At 38.4% G+C, this 23,083-nt stretch overlaps 1 protein-coding gene across 1 annotated transcript in view; it reads right to left on the bottom strand.

The window, feature by feature from the left end:
• The window catches only part of PREX2 (phosphatidylinositol-3,4,5-trisphosphate dependent Rac exchange factor 2), a 438,451-nt gene that overhangs the window by 88,240 nt on the left and 327,128 nt on the right, over positions 1-23,083 (bottom strand). The window contains exons 31-35 of the mRNA XM_082259215.1: positions 15,986-16,027; positions 14,880-15,097; positions 10,105-10,207; positions 5,765-5,908; positions 4,503-4,617 (exon numbers count right to left, since the gene is read on the bottom strand). Coding sequence (XP_082115341.1) covers positions 4,503-4,617; positions 5,765-5,908; positions 10,105-10,207; positions 14,880-15,097; positions 15,986-16,027 — 622 coding nt within the window. The remainder of the gene's footprint in view (positions 1-4,502; positions 4,618-5,764; positions 5,909-10,104; positions 10,208-14,879; positions 15,098-15,985; positions 16,028-23,083) is intronic.

Genomic DNA, 23,083 nt, shown 5'->3' with positions numbered 1-23,083 from the left:
TTGTTGTTTTAAGTTATTTCCCTATCCACATTTGTTTGCAGAGCACTTGCCATGCTCTTAATTACGTTTTGCTGCCATTTGCAGCACTCTAGCCCTTTCCTTTGGTGTTTTAGAGCCATTTTAGTGCCTTAAAGTTCGGGTCCCCATTGACTTCAATGGGGTTCGGTGTCCGGGAAAAGTTCGGTAAAAGTCCGGGACACGGACCCGGACTTTTTTTTAAAGTTCGGCCGAACCCGTCGAACACGGACATCTAGGTGTTCGCTCAACCCTAATCATCATCTATTGATTTGTGTATGTTGCTCTTAATCAAGACGAACTGTCCATGTGCACAAAATAATTTCCTTGTGAGTGCATTAGGGATTATTTTGATGAGTAATAATGTAAATTATTTTTCTTCCAAGAAGGCTTTTCATTTAAACAATCATGTGTATTGTTCTTCACCAACTCAGTGGATATTCATTTGTCTCAAGACCATTTAGCTAATCAAAAGACCAACATCCTTGACATGCATTTAAAGGATCTCATGGGGACTATTTGAGAGTAAAGGAAGCAGACGTCACTTTCAGTAGATCCTCAGTCACAGGAGGGAAACTTTCCATTTGAAGGCTTTGATTTTTTTTAAGCCTAGCTAATGAAATGCATTGAACAGAAAGGCTGAGGCTGTGTCCAATTCTCATTATGCTCCTGTGTATAATAATTCATGTAAACGCGCTACAGTCAGCAGTACCCATAGGAGTATTTGGCCATACATAGCACTTAGTTGTCCTTGCAATAGCAAACAATATGATTTACCCAGTTAAACACAGAGGTGGTTTTCTGTGACATAGTAATTGAATATAATTCACAGAAACAACTATATTAAAGATCTCTACCATTTAAAGTATATAACTGCCTGCATATTAAGATGCTAAAAGATAAAAGTATTTTGAATCAGGTTGGAAATCCACATTTAGGGTTTTCTGGATAAGCTAGAGACTGACTTCTATTTTACATCATTATGTAGGGACTCGTGGTAATCCCCTCCTGTGCAGCTCTTTCAATGTAGAAATAGAATTACTGACCACAGTTTAAATTTTTCTTGAACCTCAGACATAAAACAGGAAACGAAGAAACAACTAGAAGTGTTCTCCTCCACAGGCCACTCATGTATACATGGATGCTCTTATCCTAAATATCCTTATTATATATATATATATATATATATATATATATATATATATATATATATATATATATATATATATATATATATAGTATAATGTATATATATGCATTTTTAACATTTGACAGACTGGCAACCTCTCCCACATGCACAACCTCTCTCCTCACATCTACTTTACAGTGATCCTTTAGAGCTTGATAAATCCGGTTGTTACAGATGTGTAGCACCCTCTAGTGCATGCTACTAGAAAGTGTAGTGCAGGTAAAAGCATTGTCTGGCCTGAGTCAGAAAGTTAAACCTGAGTCAATCAATTGGGTCAGGGTTATTAGAGGCCAGGGCTGGATGACTCATCATGGCAGCTTTCTAATGCCTCCCCCTGGTATCTGGAATATTGGAGAATGTTCTAGAACTGGAGGGCCAGGGTGTGGAGGAGTTGACTTGAATATTTAGATGGCCTTTAGCCAATTCCCAGGTTGGGAGCCTGGCATGGAACTAAAGAGCCTTTAAATAGACATGAGCCATGCCAGCAGGGAGTTCTGATGGATGATGGAGAGGCATTTCTGAAGAGGCTGTTAGTCGGGGTGGGGTGAGCCTGGGATGAGCTCAGGAAAGCTAGACTGGAAGGATCCTACCATAGGAGGCAGTGGAGGGATTCTGTTCAAGAAGCAAGCAGAGACAGTGAGTCAATCAGCATGGTGCAGGGACAGACAAGGGGAGAGACTGTCGGTTGTAGCAGGCCTCTCTTGAAGACCACCATGTACCTATTCTTCATCTAACCTTGCCTTTGGAGATCTCCATGTGTGACTGGGGAAATCAAGCAGCCAAGTGGGCTGGTATCTTCTGAAATGGGTTTTAAGAGTCTACAGTAAAGCATAAGATGATGCTGTTCACTCCACAATATGCTACTTCATCCACAAAGGGATAGGATGTTCCTAGCCATCATTGGGATGTTGCTGAATTAACTAAAAGACTGTTAATTCCCCTGGAGTGAACCAGCAGGAGTTGTGCATAGGAACCAAGTGGGTGGAAGGAAGAGGAGGACCTTTGTAAATAGGAAGGAAGTGTCCCTTTTTGTTTGTTGTTTTCTGGGTTTGAGTGCATGAAGGAATCGCTGTGTGCCTGGCCATGCAGTAGTGGGGAACCCTAACTTAGCAGCTCTCACGAGGGGTGTGCTATAGATGCAACATGAATGCCTGCTTTACTGTTGTGATTAAAAATGCACTGCTACATTTTCAGGAGCATTATGGTGAAATTTTAAGAGAATGTCCCCTATTGACCCTAATTTTCCTACCTAAATAATTTTTAAAATTTTTAAGATATATTAGGCTCCGTTCACATGTCAGCGTATGGATCGCGGGCAGAACCGCCACGGTTCCACCCACGATCCGGAGATTATTGCAAATTGCGGGACGCCTGTGTGTTGCCCGTTGATTTGCAATAGCCCCCCAAACGCTGATCGATGTTGCCGCGATTTACGCCTGCCGAATCGCGGTAACATCACGCAAAAAAAAAAATCGCGGGACGCATTACGCCCAAAAAAGTACAAGAGCTTCTTTGGAGCGTATTGCGTCCCGCGATTTTTTTTGCGCGATGTTACCGCGATTCGGCAGTCGGAAATCGCGGTAACATCGCTCAGCGTTTGGGGGGCTATTGCAAATCAACGGGCAACGCACAGGCGTCCCGCGATTTGCAATAATCTCCGGATCGCGGGCGGAACCGCGGAGGTTCTGCCCGCGATCCATACGCTGACATGTGAACGGAGCCTAAGGATTTGATTTGGTACACTACAAAAACCCTGCTTTGTTTTTTGTTTTTTTTTTAAGGACAAATATGTAAATAAAAAGTGAATGTTTTTTCTTTTTAAATTAAACTCTAACTGAATTTGACAACTATAGCAATAAACAGGGGCCTACTTCAATCTTCAGTGGTTTCTTTTTCATAAATTGACCTCCTTTCTGCATGTAAACACTGCTGAAAGTGGAAGGCTGAATGCTTTTTTCTTTGCAGTGAAGCCACCAGCTTGCATGTGATCACCATATCATGGCTGACATATTGAACACATGATTAGGAACTCTGATTAGTTCCTGAACATAAGTATGGTGCAGAGCTGGGAGCAACCGAGCAGTCTATGTCAGCTGCAAGCTGTCATGTGGGGAACATACTGTAGATTAACATTCCCTTAGTATGGGGAATCACTAAAGCCTTGTACACACTAGCAGTTTTTTTTTTTTTTGTTCAACCCAGCAGGCTGAACGACAAAAAAAAAACTGAAGCGCTCAGGAAGAGATCCGGTACTAACATTCTGATGTTAGTACAGTGATCTCTCCCGCTGAACTATTGCATTCTGACAGGGGGTTGCCCCTGCCAGAACACTCTGCTCAGCGCCCTCAGTCATTGGCTGAGAGCACTGATCAGATGCCGATCAGCAGACCTTTTGTCAGTCATGCCACTTTGGCAGAAGCTGGACATGGCCAGCTTCTGTCAGACCGGCTGTTGGCTGGCCCGGGCCTAATGTCGGCTGGTTTCTATTGAACCAGCTGATACCACCCGATATTCGGCCAAAGTGTATGGCCCTTAAAAGGAATGCTATTCTACAAATGGCGGGTAGGAATCAGTTATCCCAAATTGTAGCAAGAACAGTAGTTTGTGAAGGTGGCAAAATAAAGACAGAAATGGCAATCTTGCCCTGTAATAGCTGATCCTTATCCCAATGCATGTGCAATAAGATCTGTAAACACAATAAATAAAGGGAAAGCATTTCATTTCTTTATTATAGTCAGGACTAAAAAAAATGCATGACAAATTTATAAAAAATGGATTTTTGGAAAAAAAAAAAACATTGCATATTATTATGTTGTAATTTACTTTTGAGCCATTAGGCGGGGCTCTTTTAGTTATGCTGGAAATACCCTGCTTACAAAACACAACAGCCATCACAGCAGTGACTCAGAACTTTGAATCTTACCAGCTGAGCCACAAAGCAATAACCAATCTCTGCCTGCTGTGCTGTTGTCTCTTTGGCTCTTGGAACAATGCTCTAGGAATCATTTGTCAGGTATTAAATATTTATTTATAAAACAAAGATTTGATATATATATATATATATATATATATATATATACATTGTACATAGATATATAGGTAGAAAGATAGACAGACAGAGAGAAAGAGAGATAGATAGTAAAAGCACATGTCAAAACCATTACCATTTCTATTTAAAAAGCATCCTTACCACTTACAGCTGCTGAAAGATTTTTTTTTATTTTTAATCAGCTCTGGGAAACAGAAATATACAACATCAAAATGGTGGTAGATGAGTAAAAGTAATTGAAGAACATACCTTAGTTTCTGATTATACTGTTTAACTTTCTCAAGTGAAGCCGCATTAATCTGAGCTTGAAATTCCTCTATAGAAACATTATCCTTGTAATAATACCCATCCATGCTCTCCAGGGCTGAAATAGGAAGAGATATTACTTTCATTTTTTTTGTCTTTGTAGCCTTAACCACTCTACAACCTCACGCTGTCCTGATTTTATTGTCTCTATGTGATATAACAAACTATAGGTGAGCGGCCATGGAGTGCATGGACCATTAAGAAGAAGTGACAGTAACAGGACAGAAATTGGATTACATGCAGGACAAATCGTTGCGTCACAGACAATTAAGGTTTGAATGTTCTTCCAATGCAATAAAAGATCTAATATATATATATATATATATATATATATATATATATATATATATATATATTACACATAGTACATACATACCTACACATTAACTAATATTAGATAATACTTTATTAGATGATTTTATGGAGAATCTATTCTCTCTGATTTAAGGTCCACAGGCTGCCTCAGAAAGGGTATGCTACATCTGCATTTTACTTAATGAGACAGCATTTTAAGTTTTAATCCAATTATTTCTTATGTATCTAGTTCATACCCATGCACTGCATATGTAAAGGAGATTTGTGTAACGCTAAACTTTGGGATTTAAACAAAAATACCATTGCGATTAAGTCTAGGGGGTAGAGGCATAGGTGTGCGCAGGCGATGTGCCAAGTGTGCCTGGGCACATCCTAATCATTGCGTGCTTTGCTGATTCCCCCTTTTGCCTGGGCTTCCCCTTGTGTTGCATCCCTCTTTCCACGATGATGCTGGCTGTTTTAAAAATCTCGTTAATTTGTAGTTTGTTTTTTTAATCTTCCTGGAATTCAGCATTATATGATTTCCACGTTACCAAATTAGAAATATTTGTTGACATAAGCATGCTGTAATTTGTTACAATGGACATGTTAAAAAACTGTCAAATAAATACTGATGCTCCCATATGGAGGTTAAAAAATGATTTTAGCATTGTAGCAGCATCTTTCAGCTAATTGAATGGACCATATTTATTAGGTACCATAATAGAATATATGTCTATGCTAAAATGCTTTATAAAAATAATGGGGAAAAAAACGCAAATCTGAAAAATGCAATTTGTTAATTCATTGCTGAAAGGATACAGAAGGTCCTGGGAAAAGACAATCTAGTAGTCAGAGGAAAAGTACCCAATTTTTCTTTTCTTAATAAAATGTTTAAAAAAAGAAATCACCTTGAGAAAATAGGACAGGGTGAATTTTGAATCCGCCTCCATTCTTCAGTCGTTGTGGTAAATGTTCAAAGTGATATTCATCTATGTAGAAAACAATTTTCAAAGCCTGACGACTCCCCTCTGCCTGATAGGTGATGGGTCCATCTGAGGATTAGGATAAAGTGGTTTTAGCCTCTCATTCTACTAAATTGGTTTTCATCTACTGATCTTGATATTGAATATAAAACTGGTTACAGGGGCACATCCAAAGGGTGGTGGTAAATAGCGTGTACCCAAACTGGTCTGGAGTGGTAAGTGGGGTACCCCAAGGCTCTGTCCTGGGACCAATTCTGTTTAATTTATTCATAAATGATATAGAGGTTGGTATAAATAGCTCAATCTCAGTGTTTGTGGACAATACAAAACTAAGTAGGGCAACAACTTTACAGCAGGATATACAAACTTTACAAGAAGACCTCAATAAAATAAAGGAATGGTCAACTACATGGCAAATGAGGTTTAATGTTGAACATTTTAATAATATGAATGCAACTTACTCGCTAGGGGGAGAACCTCTGGGGAAATCCAGGATGGAAAAAAATCTAGGGGTCCCAGTAGATGACAGACTCAGCAATAGCATGCAATGCCAAGCTGCAGCAAGCAAAGCCAGTAGATTATTAGCATGCATTAAAAAAGGGAATTTACTCAAATGATAAAACTAAAATTCTGCCGCTTTATAAAACTCTGGTGCGGCAATATCTGGGGTATATCTGGGGTATTCTTTCCAGTTCTGGTCACCAATTCTCAGAATGTATGTGCTGAAACTGGAGAGAGTTCAGAGAAGGGCAACAAAATTAATAAAGGAACTGGAGGACCTCAGTTACGAGGAACAACTATTACGAGGAACAACAGTTACGAGGAACAAGTATTAAACGTATTCTCCCTGGAGAAGAGACGCTTGAGAGGAGATATGATATTAATATACAAATACCTTAATGGTGATTCTAGCATTAAAAAAAAAAATGATTCAGTCTCAGGGAATGTAAGAAGACACAAGGCCACACCATAAAATTGAAGGAGAAGCGGTTTAACCTTAATATATATATATATATATATATATATATATATATATATATATATATATATATATATGTATGTATATATATATATATATATATATATATATATATATATATATATATATATAATATATATATATATATATATATATATATATATATATATATATATATATATGTATATATATATATAGGATGATTTTTTGACATGAACACATACACACCCACACAGGTTGAACTGGATACACTAATGTCTTTATTCAACCTTACCAACTATGTAACTATGTTTTAAAATGAATAGATACTATGGGTTATGATGATTACAATGCACCAATAAAAGCATAAAAGCATATTCACCAATGTGTTGACACCTGTTAAACTATCTCTTCTTGGTGTCACTAGGACAAAAAGGAATTATTCTGCAGTGTAGTAAGTGATAGCAATTAAAATCTAATGGCTCTACCTTTACCCACTGTATGAAATAAAAACATAGAAATGTAGAAGAGTAATGGAATTAAAAAGACCAAGTAACCCACTAAGTCTGCCTCATTTTATATATATATGTGTTATTATGTTTTTGTTTTGCTTTTTAACTTTGTATGAGTATAGGTCTATGTTTTTCCCAAGTTCCATGTTTGAAACCACTTACTGTTGACTGACTCGCTGCTTCTACTGGAAGTCTATTTTAAGCATCAACTAATCTTTCTGTAAAATAACTTACCTCCTGCTAGTTTTAAATCATGTCCCCATGTTTTTGATCTTTGCTTCATATTCAAAATACTGCCCTTCTGAACATTATTCACCCCTTTGATGTATTTATAGGTTTCAGTCATGTCTCCCCTTTCAATTCTGTTGTCCACACTGTACATATTAGGTTTCAGAGGTCTCTCCTGATATGTTTTATCCTTCAGACCTTTCACCATTTTTGTTGCACATCTCTGTACTTATTTTATTTTATCAATATATTTTTGTAAATTAGAACTAGACACAGTATTCTAAATGAAATCCAACTAAAGATCAATATAGGGGAATCAGGACCTCCTTTCTTCTCCAGATGACCCCTCTAGTGATGCATCCAAGAATTCCAATCGCTTTTCCCACCTCCTGGCCACACTTCTCATTTTCCGATCATCTGAAAAAAGTGCTCACAAAACTTTTTATTTTGTAGTGCTGGCTAATATTGTACCCCTAATGTTGTACTCTCTTAGAGGATTATTTTTCCCTAGGTGCATTATTGTACATTTAGAAACATTGAGCTGCAGTTTTTCACTGCTTTGACCAATCAGAAACCAGTAAAAACTACACATAAATACCCTTAATGGAAAACTGATCTGCTGTTTTATGCATTACTGATTGTTATAAAAAATCTCCTACAGGAAATTAATTTTACCTTGGTCACCTCTAAGAAATTGTGCTTAGCAAAGGACAGGTGCCTTGTATCCCACAAGAAAAGCATTGCATTTTAAAAGCTGTACAGTATAAGCTGAAGGGAATTAGGACAGCATTGCTGTGCTTTGTTCCCCCATAGCAAAAAAAAAAAAAAAAAAACAATTTTGAAAACAAGACAGGTAATAAAAACCCTTTACACAAATGATGCTCTAGTATGAAAAAATAGCATTTCTAAGAACAAAAGATGAGATATCTTTATTGCTCAGCCTTTTCATTCAAAAGGGTACAAATTTCTTTGAACAGGAAGTTCTGCTTTATCCATATTAAACGTTATGTAAATGTAGTTTACAAGCACATTTGTGGTTTAGGAATTCATCTTGAATCTTGATTTACTAGTGAGTCAGATGATGTCACAGTGAGTCTCCGAACCGCCAGGATTGACAGTATGTTGCATTATACAATATTGCATTATATATAATAGTATGTTATAAATAAAATCAATGTACCACTAATGCTGTCCTGGGAACACTGCAAAATGCATGATTGCTAAAACAGGCCACTCATTTTACCTCTGAGTTTTTCACTAGCCAGTGAAGCCAGATTTACGTTTAGGCAGGTTACTCACACTGTGGGTTTTTGTTATAGAAAGTTAGATATCCTGCCCAGGCTGGGAGAGGTTAACGAGGTTTGATGCTCTTTACCCAGGCTTTGTGGGCCCTGCCCTCCACCCAGTGACATAAAAGAGTGGGAGGTCCAGGTCCCAGAGGGAAATTCTTTCCCGCTTCACTCCTGACTGCAGCTGACATGGGATACTAAGAAGGGGCTGCTGCACCCAGTAGTGCTTCAGAACTACAGAAGATCAGAAAAACCGCCAGGTTTGGGAGGATGCCAGTATAAGATTATTATCTTTGTCAGGGTATGCCTGGGAAGCTTCAGTTCAGATAGTTAGGGTTGAAATTGTATTGCAATGTTCTATTTGGACTTTGCCGCAAGAAGCCTTAAGTAAAGTTTGGAAATGTTCTAAGGATGATCTGAAGTTATTCAAAGGAGTGCATAGTAGATTATGGCGTATCAGAAGAACAGGGCCTGTAATGCACAATGAGGTATGAAGCAAGGCCACTACAAAGGGTTAACTTGACAAGATAAATTGAAGGAGGAATGCAGTTGCTATGGTAACCAGCAACTAGTATAAAGTACAATAGTACTTTGGGTAAGTGGTTTGGCTTCCGCCCTAGCGGTGGGTTCCCTTAAAACATCTGAACCCACGGTACAGAGACCTCAACCTGGCCGTATGGTATGGGAGAGGAGGAGTTAGGTGAGAGAATGCCTGAGGTCCATGCGAGGTGCTCGGCAGGACCCAATTCTGTCACTGGGAGTGAGGTGGCAGAGGTACTGGTGGAGAGGACATAGGCTCAGCAGTGTCCCTCCTAAATGCAACATTCATCAAGGAAAGTGCGTAATAACATGGGGCAACACTTTTACAAAGAGTCTGTGTACATTTATCTACTGCACACATTGCGTCCCCACACGCAGGGTGAGTAGACCCCGCACACATTTGGAGCTTCTCACAAGATCTTGGGGTGGAGCTGCCTGCCACGTGGTTCTCAGTTTTGCAACCTCTCTCTCCATCTCTAATGCCTCTAAGCAAGACCACAACAGGTTCAGAGAAAAAAGACCATGCTGGAATCAGTGAACATGCTAGCCTGAATTTATGATATGTTCAGTTTCATTCAAAAGACCCATACAAAGGATGAGGATAATGGCAAATATAGCAATTTAGCTAGAAAATCAAACAGATACAGAAAAAGATTGCTGGAATAAAAAAGTAATTCAGTAGGTGGGCTTAATTTCTGACCCTTTTCCTGAAGACTAAGGTCTGGTGTAAATACTTACTTGCCACTTGTGGTCCTTGTTCAGCTTGTCTGAAGTGAAACATGACCTTTTCTAAATCCAACAAAGCGACAAGCGAGTCCTCCAGCATAGCTTGTTCATCTGTCTGTAGGAAATATCATGCCAGCAAATCAGGATTAAACAAGAATACACAATGCATTCATATCACAGCAATGTAACTGCTTATAAAGAATTAATATCATTTCAAGCAGGACTTCAATAGGTATAATGAAAGGCAGTGTCTGTAGTGGAGATTAGAAGAATTATTTCACATTATTATGGCTTCTTTCACTGACAGTACAAAGCATTGGAGGAGAATAATGAAATGCATGACAAATGCTCCCATTAGGTTACAATTGATGCATGTGCTTATCAAGTGCAGTTGTGATTCACACCACTATCAATCCCTTTCTATGTCACGTTGTGACGGTAAAACAAGCAGATTACACAAGTTGGTAGCCTTTATCCTCTGAAATCACTTTACACTGAACAGTATTTACCAAAACTGCAAGTGGAATGTATATCGATGCATATCGTGATTAATAAACAGATGTGAGGTGAGGAATAAGGCCATATAATTAATATTAAACATTTATATCAGATTCTAAAGAAAGGTGGATACCTTGCTTATAATGTTATGGTCCTGACATCCCTATACTGGTCTTCAACCAGAAAAAAACTTACTAAAAACAGAACAATAAAAAAAATATTTTATTTATACAAAATTCAAAAAACAGATCCTCACCTCCAATGGTGGACCTGGCTAGTACATAAAGAGGTTAGATTTTGCTTTTAAAAAATGAATGCCATAGCTCAAACGCATGGAAAACTTTGTAGTGTGTACCATTTTATTAAATATATAGAATTATCCTACTCACATGTTGTAAATCCACATAAACACATCTTAAATCAGTCTCAGTAGCGTTTTGTAAACTGGCAAGCTGATCCTAATGCCATCTTGGGCCCGCCCCCAGAGTGATGACGTCAGCGAACTCTACCAATCTGACACATTGCGTCCCTCCGACTTTATTAAAGGTAACTACCAAAACTTTGCAATGATTTATAGCAAGCATAAGGAGCTGAAATACAAGGGGCAGTCAGAATGTTCTGAGCCATCAGTTCCCCTCGAGCTTTCTTGGCATTACTAATCTTTTTCTTGAAGTGCAACATTATTGCTGGGTTTAAAAAATCCTTCTCACAGGAAGCCATTGCATGCAACACAAGCATTTTAACTACTTTTTTGCTAAATGTTTGCAAGCTTTCTGCCTGTTGGGTAAAACATCTGCTGACAGAAGAACCAAAATAGTGTTGAGTTAATTTTTTTTAGGGCTGGAGGAAGGGGGCCACAGTGGCAGCCAGGTGGTACTCAGAAGTCTGCTAGCCTGACGTTTTCCACAGAATAAAGAGAGTTCACCCCTGGTTGCACTTTACTATGTCTGCCCTCCATCACAACAACAGGTCAGCTTAAATTGGGAATTGGACAAAATGTAAAAAAAAAATGAATACGTTTGGTTTTTGGTTGAAAAACTGATGTTCTCAGATTTTTTTTTTTTTCCTTTAAAGCCTCAGGACTTTCTAAATATCTATAGTACAAGCGTGGATGTACAACTGAGTATCAGATTAGTAAATGAGACTACAGAACCTATAAATAGCAGGGAGCAGTGAAACACAGTGGTTACTAAAGGGAGGTGAAAACATCACTGAATAATGTATGTCTTTCTAGAAAAGAATAGCAATATATGCAAGCAGCCGGAAACTTTAGTACTGTGGAATAACAAGAAGTAACAACAGAGTGGCATGACACAGAGGATATCGTGTTAGGCAAATTCCAGCAAGAATGCAGGTACGTAAAAACAAATCCACAGTAACTGTTTACAAAGGATGCTTCTGGCTATCCAAAGACGCAACACAGATTTTCCATGTAAACTTAGGGGTGCAGATTTAAAAATATGGAGCAGTGTCCTATACTGATCTGTCCTTTTACCTGTGACATTTTTAAACATAAATCTTGAATATGGACAACTATTCCACTTTTGTTACAGTTCTCTTTACTGCAATTTTTTGTAAATCACCCCTTCTAATTTTGCACATTATTAATGTATATAACATAGCATACTCTGCCTGCTTTCCTGTCTCTGATTGCTTGATTGAAACTTCAGATTCAGCTATCAGATAAGTACGAGTCACTAAAATGATTGTTTCAGTTCTGTGTGTGAATTTAGGCTTGAGCTACAGAGTCTGTAAACAAAGGCTTTATTTTCAAATTTATGTATAGTGATTAAGATTAGCCTTAAACTTTACTTGCTGGCTGGATAATAAAATAATATATAATTATAACAATTTTTATAAACATATTCCTTTTTTCTGAAGAAAAAGAAAAAGGTATTTTTATTTATTGTTCTATTTTTTCCATAATAAATCAATAAACAAACATCCTTAAAAAAGCCCTGAGAGCTAAAACAGTAAAGAAGAATTAACCCTTTTTTTTACATCATTCAACTACTTTGTCCCATCTTCCTAGGTGCCCTGTAGCACGAGCTGCAATGTACGGCAGAGCCTCCCCACGTGGCACATGGCTGCCCGACACCTGTCTCCGACTCTCAGCACTTGCCCAAGGCAAGCACCAACAAGAGGAATGCATAGAGATGGGAGGCTGACAAGCCTTGTCATCTTAGCTAGCTTTAGAGGGCACCTAGGAAGATAGGACAAAGTACTACTTGTACTTTAAAGATAGGGGTTCAACAATCAACATGAGTTCAGAAGAAACTTAGACTATTTGAGATTTTCTCTGAATGCTGCACTTTTTGCTTGTTTGGAGGGAGCCCAACATCCTTTATAGTAGCATTGTTTCTACCACCACTATATAAAACAGTTTATTTCCAGTCAATGGTTGTTAAGGAAGCAACCATTGATGTCAACCCGGCCCTATTCTTTGGGCACTGGTATACCTGACCAAAGATGGCCACAGCCATCAATTACATCACCACTTGTTTATTTTTAGTGGTGGGGACTGGGAGTTGTCATTCTGCGCTAGTGAGTGACAGGAGCAGATTGTTTCCCCCTTAATCTGCATTTGTTGCGATTGACAAAGATCTGCATCATTGGATGACGTGATTGTTGATGGATGCACATTGTAGGACTTTTTTCCCACTATTTAATGAATTGTCAAAAAGCGTGGTATCAAAATTTACTGTTTAAATATTTTATGAATAGGTAGTCGTACCCCTTCTTCATTTACATGGGGGAAGCAATATCTGGAGGCCTCTTCTCTTAAAGGGGGCTTTCAGATTCTGATAAGCCCTCTGACTGCTGATCCCCATAACCATAGGGCTGGTGATGTGTGTGATGTGGGGAAGAGGCCCTTGTCCTTAATAACATGGGTCCCCCTTAGGCATGGAAGCACATCCCAGTGTGGTCAGTTTTCTGGCTGTGTTGGGAAGCATTCCTGCTTGTCCTCCAATTGCCAGGACTTGTACTGACAAGCTCCCCCACCCCACACACACAGCTCTTCTCTGGGACACAATCTCCACCTCCACCTCTCTAAGCCCCTTATGCAGTTGAGAACAGAAATTATGCGATCACTTATTAAAAAAAAAAATCAAAAAAGTGTGTGTGTGTGTATATATATATATATATATATATATATATATACATACACACAGTGTATATTTGTCTTGCATTTCAATTTCAAATTGAGTGGGTTGTTTTACCAGGTATGGGTTAACATATCCTTTATTATTAAGGTTCAATCATTTTTTTTTTTTTGTGTTTTTCTGTTTAAGTATTCAGCTTGAATGCATGTGCTTCATACAATAATGACATTCTCTCAATCAGAGCTGTGCATGATAGTGAATTACAGAAGAAATACTAATATTCAGTCATAATTATACTGATACAGCTAGCAAAAGTCTGCATTTAAAGCCCAATGTAATCCTCACACTTTTATTATTCTAAAGTTCTGTAGCCCTTCATATTATGATTATTGGGTTTTACAGGATTTTTGCTTGGAAATGTCTTAAATACCCTTTGTTTTTGCCAGATATATTCTTCCTGTACCCTGTCTGTACTAAAACATCAGTGCTCTCTGCTGGCATTGCTAAGTCACAGCCACACCTCTTAGAACATTTGTCCTCCCACTGAGTGTTGTACACTGGGTCTAACTCTGGTGCCCTATGGGACTGCATATAATGTCAAGAAATAAAAGCTGTTAGTTTATCTGGCTGTATATACTGTATATATTATTGTATTCAACTGAATTTAGGTCATAGTAAAAAGTTTATACCTATTTCTTCAGATGTGGGTGCTGCTATTTGGAAAAGAACAGAATTTTTAGCACTAAGCAGAAATGGCTTTCATTTGGACTCAGAATCATCCCTGGTATAAACAATTACCTCACTTTTTGTGAACCTCTGAACGGGGTTCCTGAGCTGTAGACAGTGTGAATGAACTATAAGTGTGCTGATCAGCACTCTCACAGTTCACTGATATTACAAGTCCATCTTCTGCAGTGGTGGACAGGATTTGTAATTTACTCATGCACAGATTCCTGAAGAGCCTGGCACAGGCACGCCGTTTTCAAAATGTGATGCCACTCTGGCGACGTGAGGCGTTTGTATAGGAGCTTGTTACATGTCACACCCTAAATATAGGCGTAACAAGTAAAATGCTCCTAAAGGTGAACTTATCCTTTACAAAATATTGTATGTCCTGATTATAAGCTTTAAGAGGGAAAAATTATCTCTATACTAGAGCCCGGTCCTGAATAAGTTTGTCCTTACCAGGTTTGGAGAAAGAAGGGACTGGAAGTGAAACAGGACTCCAGCATTGGCAATCTGCTCCAACCATCTTCTGCTGGCCTCTTGCGTTTCTACTTCATACTCTCTGTTGCTATCATACATGTGATTTAATGCAACCAGTAGCTGCTCAGAAAATGCACAAACAGCAGCTACCAAGCTCTGGCAGAAGACCATATCTCTCCTAAGTTGTATTTCACTATCTGTAGAAACAAACACAGATATAAAAACTCATACATTGCTTAAAGTGAGACTAAAAAATGCATTTTTATTTTTTATTTTTTCCAAAAATAATCCCATGTACATCCACTACTAAATAGCTTGGTAATCTATTTTTAATCAGATTGTTTCTTACTGTGTTTTTCTGCCTCCCTGTAATGTGCCTTGTGAGCTAACAAACTTTCCTCCTCACTTCTGATTTTTTGAAACAAGCAGTACACGTTAGTTGTGATTATTTTCACTGTTTTATGTACACTAGAAATCTCATAGTCCATCTTGGGAGAGAGCAAGAGAGGGTGGCTTTGTTCCTATATACAGTGGGACCATGGAGAACAAACTCAACCACTCTCCAACAAGAAGAATGATCACATCAGAAAAAGTTAAGAATACATACTTGAATAGTTTTTTTCTTTTTAAATCAGAGTTTAGAGTCACTTTAAGCCTAATCTTCCAATGCCAGCCTGGGAACATTACATGGAGCTGAATGAACTTAAAAATACAAACACTAACTGAAGCTTTTAATTAACTTTGTGTTGTGTGTTGAAATAAATTTGCTTGCATCAATTGAGTCTTGTCCTGCTCTGCTTCCCATAAAGGTATACATACTGTAAGTGCTGGATGTGCTTCTGCGTATGTGATCACTAAACAACCATACTTCCACAGATCTGCTATAAAACCTCATGTAATATGTCTGTTTTTCACTTATTATTACGTTTAAAAAAAGAAAAGAGTATAAACACAATAAGCAACTATATTATTGGGGGGAATGAAGTATCTCACTTGTATCTTAGTGCATCTAGGGTTCAATAAAGCATAAAAAGCAAAAAAAAGAAAAATGGAACATATTACACAAATGAAAACAATAGTTTTACCTGTATATTCAAGTAAAGCCAAAAGAATCCGAGTTTCAACCTCTAAAAATGAAATTAAAAGGTATATTGTTATAATGACAAACCTGATAACAATAGCATTAAATGTAAACTACCAGTTTAAAACAACGAGTCAATCCATATTTGTTACGGCTATAGGCGCTTGTTTAAAGTTACAGATTAATATTAATTAAAATATAACTAAAGGTAAAACTTTTTCTTAGTTTTGAATAGAGTAAAGTTGTTTCCTATATTTCTACTTTAAATTGGTTTTAGGCAAATAATCCCGTTGATTACAGTCCAATCTTAGTTTTTTTTTTTCTTCTGCAGATTACAGAATAAAACGGAACAGACCCACAACAATCTTATTGGTCATCTGAATTTTTTTTTCTATAAAAAAAGTCCTGTTGTTTTGTCTATATAGACATTTCTTATTGCTGTCAGGTCTTCAAGTAACCTTCTGTGGGGAACTGCTGCTGTGAAAGCACTGTCCACTCTACAACCCCCTACACAATATTTTGATATATGATCCATAAAAAATGCATGGAATACATGTGATATTCAATCATATGGCGGTAGAAAGCCATTCCTAACACTTATAAAAGCTGTCAACCATGGTGGGTCACACATAACCTCTTTTGGAAAATGGCAGAACTGCCAGGTGGACAACTCTGGCCTGCAGTATAGTGCTTAAAGGTCAAGCAAGAACTGGATATTATATCATAAACCCTGGAAGGCCTGCTTGTGTAGTACCCAAATTGTTCTCCATCACAGTTGTATTTTCTACTACAGTAAACTTTCCAATTCACTGCATTCTGAATTCTCCTCACTATAACCCTGAAAAGACTAGGCTGATTATTTATCAAACTCTTATCAAGCTCTCCTGTTTTTTTTTTTTTTTTTTACATCAGGTACAATAACTGATAGTAGAAATCTTCAGAAATATGTTTAACGTTTCTTCACGTTGCAGTAGGATTGTTTTATCTGATTCTACGTTTGTGCGCCATCAGTGAGCAGTGTGATGTCTGGTACAGAGAAGCCTAATAAAAAAAAAAACCTTTTTGATGGTTTAGGGCATCTCTTTCGAATCTAAAGATCTTAAACTGTGGGAAATAAGTCTTGCAGAGTTAAAATATACCGCTGAAAGCAGATAACGACTGCTTTAATCTCCTCTGGATTTCAGGAAAATAAACATACTCATAAATCTTCTACAGACTTGTTCTCTAACCATCAAAATACATTAGAGTAAGTGCTGACGCTGCATCCTTCATGGAAGTGCTCACCACATGGATATATGTTTGGCTCAGCACAATAAAATATTGTTCTTTAATATAGCAAGCATAGTTCATGGTATTGGCATCAGAATTACAGAATACAGTTATACAATAGCAGGACTACTGCAAAGGAAAAAATTCCTATGTTGGCCATATAAGAAATTCTATCTAAAGGGATTGTTTTAGGATGAAAACACAATTTTGTGGTTTTACCCAAAAATATGTGTCGCTTTAATGCCAGGAGTGAATGGGGAGTATATAGGTCTCATGGCAAAAGAATGTAATATTCTATATTTTCTACACAGCTTTATACTGCATTTTTCTAAAGTGTACTGAACAAAAAATAATATCAGAATGGACAACAAGCATTAGATTTGGTTTGTGGAAGTATAGTGCAGCCCTCTGTGCATATCGATAGACAGAAATATATTCTGGAGCCTGACCCTTCTTTCTTAAAGGACTTGTAAAGATAGAAGGTTTTTTATCTTAAAGCATTCTATGTATTAAGATAAATAGCTTTCTGTGTGCATCAGCCCCCTCAGCCTTCCTAATATTTACTTGACCCCAATCTCTGGCAAACGATGTCTATGAGCAGAGGCGCCATAGGCTCCCACGACTGTCAATCAAAGTCAGTTAGCCAATCTGGAGTGAGAGGGGAATGGGCACACGGAGCTGCAGCTCGGCTTGGGTCCTCTCATAGTAAGTTGCTTGCTGTGGGAGCACTTAACAGGAGGGAGGGGCAAGAAGCAGCGAAGAGGGACTCAAGAAGAGGAGGATCCAGGCTGCCCTGTGCAAAACCAACTACACAGAGCAGGTAAGTATAACATGTTTGTTATTTAAAAAAAAAAAAAAATTTCAAACACTTTAATTGTGCTTTAATGTACTACTGCCTGCTGCAGTGGTGTACCAAAGGCAGGGCAGCAAGTGTGACACGCCCCTGGTGCCACTGCAAACAAGGTGCTTCTCATTCAGGCAAATTAATTTACTGCCCAAAGGTGCCTGCATAGTTCTGGAGCTGACATCTCTTGTCAGAGCTGAGATTCAGATGGGTAGACCACTGACACCAATGACTCTTTAGCTCCCCCTAACAACCAACAAAGGGGGGCAATTAACCATTACCACCTATGCAAAGGGCTCTAAAACTTCTGAACACCAATCTGCTTGGGAACCAAAATCACTGACCACTAACAAAAAGTGGGCATTACACTGGCCATAAACTAAAAGAGGGACAATATACTGACCACCAGCCATAAATAGGCACTACACTAAGCAACTAAAAACGCTGATCACCAGTTTGAAGGGAGGCATCAAAACCACCGGCCAATAAATTAATGGAGGCACCGCACTGACCACCAATACATACATTACAGTACATTTTCTTTTGTTCCCCATGTACTGTCAGGATTGTTATTTTTTGCCTACATTTTGTCAGGTCCCCATTATTTAAAGAACTATTTAGTTAGCATTTAATTTAATTGCATTTTAAATATTTAAGAATGTCACTAGTAATCCATGCTTTCAAACCAAAAACCAGGTTTCACTGCATGCTTTTAAACTCTTGAATTTGTATTTTTTCTTGGCATGATTATATATACAATGCTGAGATAAGGCACATTACTGCTGTTTCTTTCCTGGCCATTATTTGATTTTGTTTACCACCTAAAGCCTAGTACACATGTTGGTCGGCATGGTCTGGTTCAATAGAAACTGGACGACATTTGGCCCTTGTATAGGGTGGCCAGCTTCTGTCAAAGGCTCTTGACCAAAAAAGGTCTGCCGACCAACTTCTGATAGGTGCTCTCAGCCAACGGCTGTCCCCCTGTCAGAACACAATAGCTCAGCAGGGGAGATCACTGTACTAACCTTGGATTGTTAGTACAGAGGACTGTTAGTAATGAAGCTACTCCTGAGCTGTCAGTTTTTTTTCATTCTTTCAATTGTTTTTTATTGAAAAATATAACAAAACAAAGCACAAAAGGACATTTAACAATATCTATGCATAGATAACAAAATAAGAGAAAGCCAAACATGGCCTTTTAACAGACTGGTAAAACAATAACATTCAATGTTGCAGAAGACCTGCTATTTGAAGTTAGAACTATAAAATGAAAATCACATTGCACTTAGTGCCGATATGTCATAGATTAAAGAAATAGGTGGAAACGTGAAAATGAAAGGGAAGGAGAAAAGAGGAAAAGAGGAAAAAGAGAGAAAGGTACAGAAGGAAAAAGAGTAATGAACTAACTATACCAACAGATTTTGCCATCAGTCTTCAATACATTGGGTAATGACCTATTATGGGGGGTTCTCTGGAAATCTTTCAACCCATAGCTGCCAATTGTTTGAGAATTAAGGGATGGAGTTGGAGGAGTAAGCAAAAAACTTAATTTTTAACCCTTTGGATCACATCTGTCACATTAGGAGCCTTAGTCGATTTCCACAGTGAAGTGATAGTCAATCTTGCCGCTATGAATATATGAGCGACTAAACATCTGTATTGGGTAGGAAGGGTCTCAAGTTTAAGAGTGAGTAATGCTAAATCTGGTTTGAGAGGGGAGATAATTCCAGTGACAGATGCTATCAAAGAGAATACTGAGTTCCAAAAGCTTCTCAAACACTTGTAAACCCGCATCAAGTGAAATAGTCTGCCGTTCGCTCCACAGGTTCTCCAGCATAATTTGGAAGAATCTCCAAAGATACAGGATAGCCTAATGGGAGTCAAGTAGCTTCTATTCAACAGTTTCATGGCTAAGTCCCAATGGTTTGTGCAGTGAGAATATTTGTAATTAGATTGAATTGCCCTATTCTATTCTGCTATAGTGTATACACTATTGAGGTCCTTTTCCCAATTTAGCATATTGGAGGATTTGGAGGGTTCATAATTGTTTTGAAGTCTAAGGTAGAACCAGGAGAGGCCTTTAGGTTTATGAAAGGAAGTTTTGAGGTATTCCCATATGCAAGTGTATAGAGTGATTTGGGGGTCTGGATTTTTAAGATGGTAGTGGTGTAGTTGAAATTCTACATAGGATACAGGGGGAAGTCAGCTTTTGGCAACCTCATAAAAGGAATGAGGTATTCGTAGGCTCCTAGTGTAAGATCTGTGTGAGTAGAAGGTACAGTTTGTAGTTGTTGATCATGGAGAGTACTCCATGCCATAAGTGTAGCATCAATAGAGGGGAAATCCAGGTAAAATAACCGTCTTCCAGTTAAGGAGGCTATGAGGAGGGATGGAAGATCCCTTTGTGATACAATTGACTTTTCTAAATGCACCCATAGTTTATCCGACTGAAGGTCAAACCAAGATTTAATTTGTTCCAGAAAAGCTGCATGGTAATACTTGTGTATGTTTGAGAATCCTGCGCCTCCTAGGTGTTTTTGCTTAAGTAGGGTAGAAAATGAAATTTTAGCCATTTTGCCATTCCAGAGGAACTTCCTGAACATTTTATTGATGGTATTAAAGAAGGATTCAGGGAGGCATACTGGAATGGTACGGAAGTGATAAATTATTTTTGGTAATAGGACCTCAATGGGAAGCTCATGGGAGGAAAAAATAGTTAGATCTTTTTTAATTGTGGCTATTAAGGTGGTGTAGTTGTTTTCAAATATTGCCGTAGAGGGAAAAGTTAGGTTGACCCCCAAATATTGGAGGGATTTTATTTCCCATTGAAATGGGTATTGAGTTTGCAGTTGTTTTAAAACAGGAGAAGGCAGGAACATGGGCAGTATATATAGAGGATTTGGTAGGGTTGAGTTTATAATATGACACTTGCCCAAAATAATTTAGAATTTTCTGCACTCTACTTAAGGAGGAGACCGGAGATTATAGGGTCAATACCACATCGTCGGCAAACAGGCCAATTTTATCTTCCCTATTGGCTACCTGAATGCCTTTTACTAAGTTATCACTCCTAATGACCTCCGCCAGGGGCTCCATCACCAGTGAAAAGATTAAAGGTGATAGCAGGCATCCCTGATGGGTCCCATTAGTAATACAAAATTGATTAGACATAGCATTGGATGTGTAGACACATGCTGATGGTATAGTGCAAATTTGCTAAGTGTGGCGCTCAAATACCCCCAGTGTACCTGGTCGAACGCTTTTTCAGCATCCAATGTCAGGAACTTTGTGGGCACCTTTCGAGTTTCGGCAATTCCATGAAGGTTGTACATTCTTCGGGTACCATCTGGTGCCTGTCGGTCTTTCATGAATCCAACCTGATCTGCTTTGACCAATTGGGGAGTGATCACTGCTAATCTATTGGCTATTATTTTTGCGTAAATTTTTAAGTCACTATTTAACAAAGAAATAGGCCTAAAATTTTGTGGGGAATCGGGTTGTTTCCCTGGTTTTGGCAAGGACACTATAACCGCCTGATGCATCTCTTCAGGAAAAGATGCAGAGGACATTGCCTTATTAAAAAGTCTACAAATGTATGGTACTAATATACTCTCGAAAGCTCTATAATATTCTGCAGAAAAACCATCTGCACCCGGTGAATTATTAGGAGGTAGTGAGCGGATAACTCGAGAAATTTCTTGTTCGGAAATATCAGAGTTTAGGGATTGCAACATAGATTCATCCACAGTAGGTAAATTTACAGATCGGAGAAAGTCTTTTATCTCTGTACCAGTAGGTTGCGATATCAAAGTATCCGACTGTAGATTGTACAGGTTGCTGTAATAAATGCAAAATGCTTTGGCTATGGCTATAGGATGGTGTACTACTGAACTTGTCTTGGGATCAATTATATGCGGTAGTTTCCTTTGTTGTCATTGCTTACGGAGATAGAAAGCGAGAATCTTACCCGCTTTTTCCCCCTGTGTGTAATATGTCGCACGCATTTTGCGTAAAAACATTTGATGTTCTGTGATTAGGAGCAGTCTAATATCTTGGCTGCACTGAAAAAGTTCAGAAGTGCAGCTGGGGGTAGGATTTGATTTATGTTGCAATTCTAATGTTTTAAGCTTAGTTAATAATGTAGATAATGCGTGTGTCCTACTATAAGCCTTATGGGCTGTAACGCTCATGCGTTTTTTGTTAGTGAATGGATTTGCAGCTGCAGAATTATTACACTCAGTAGTCATGTAGAGAATGTGTTGAACAACATATCCAACTCTCAGGACTTCATCACTGTGCACAGCCTGTTATGCAAATATACATACACTCAATATGATGTTCCTGTAGTGATAGAATGTATATGATAGAATAGAGGTGAGAGACAGGCAATAGAATGGTGAGCACTTAGTAGTAGTATTCAGGAGAGTGGTAGGTGATGATAGTATGCAGATAGGTTTTAGCAATCATGTATAGTAACAGGTGGTAGGGGACAGCAGATGAAGTATGCAAGAGAGAGTAACCTAGTGCAATGATAGGTGATGGTAGTCCCAAGAGCTAGCAATCTATGCAGATGATAGAAATAGCTTAGATAGTAATAGTCCCTTTAGTATGCAGTAGTAGATAGTGAAAGTTAGGTTGAGGAAGAAATCCCCTGCGGGGTACTTATCACTAGATGGGTTAGTAGTAGCAAGGTCCAAGAGTAATGGAGTAATCCGGTAGCGAGATACTGGATCGGTAGCGAGGTTCCTATCTTGTTCAGGCAAGGGGAATAGCTTGAAGCTCCGGCAGCATTGGACAAGACAAGGCAACATGCGGTTTGAACGAGCAATGAGTGAGAGAAAGCCGGCGATTGAAATAGCCGCTCATAGCGGCGCCCGGCGATGACGTCATTGCCCTTAAAGGTGTATGCGTTCCATTTGGATAGCAAGATGGGATGCAATATTAAGAGAGAAATGTGGAAATAAGGGTACCAGAGGTACCAGAACATTA

The sequence above is a fragment of the Pelophylax lessonae genome, assembly GCF_965119305.1.
Source record: "Pelophylax lessonae genome assembly, chromosome: 5".
In the NCBI taxonomy this organism is placed as follows: Eukaryota; Metazoa; Chordata; class Amphibia; order Anura; family Ranidae; genus Pelophylax; species Pelophylax lessonae.
The sequence above is the reverse complement of the archived record's forward strand: the minus strand, read 5'-3'. Positions and strand labels throughout refer to the sequence as shown.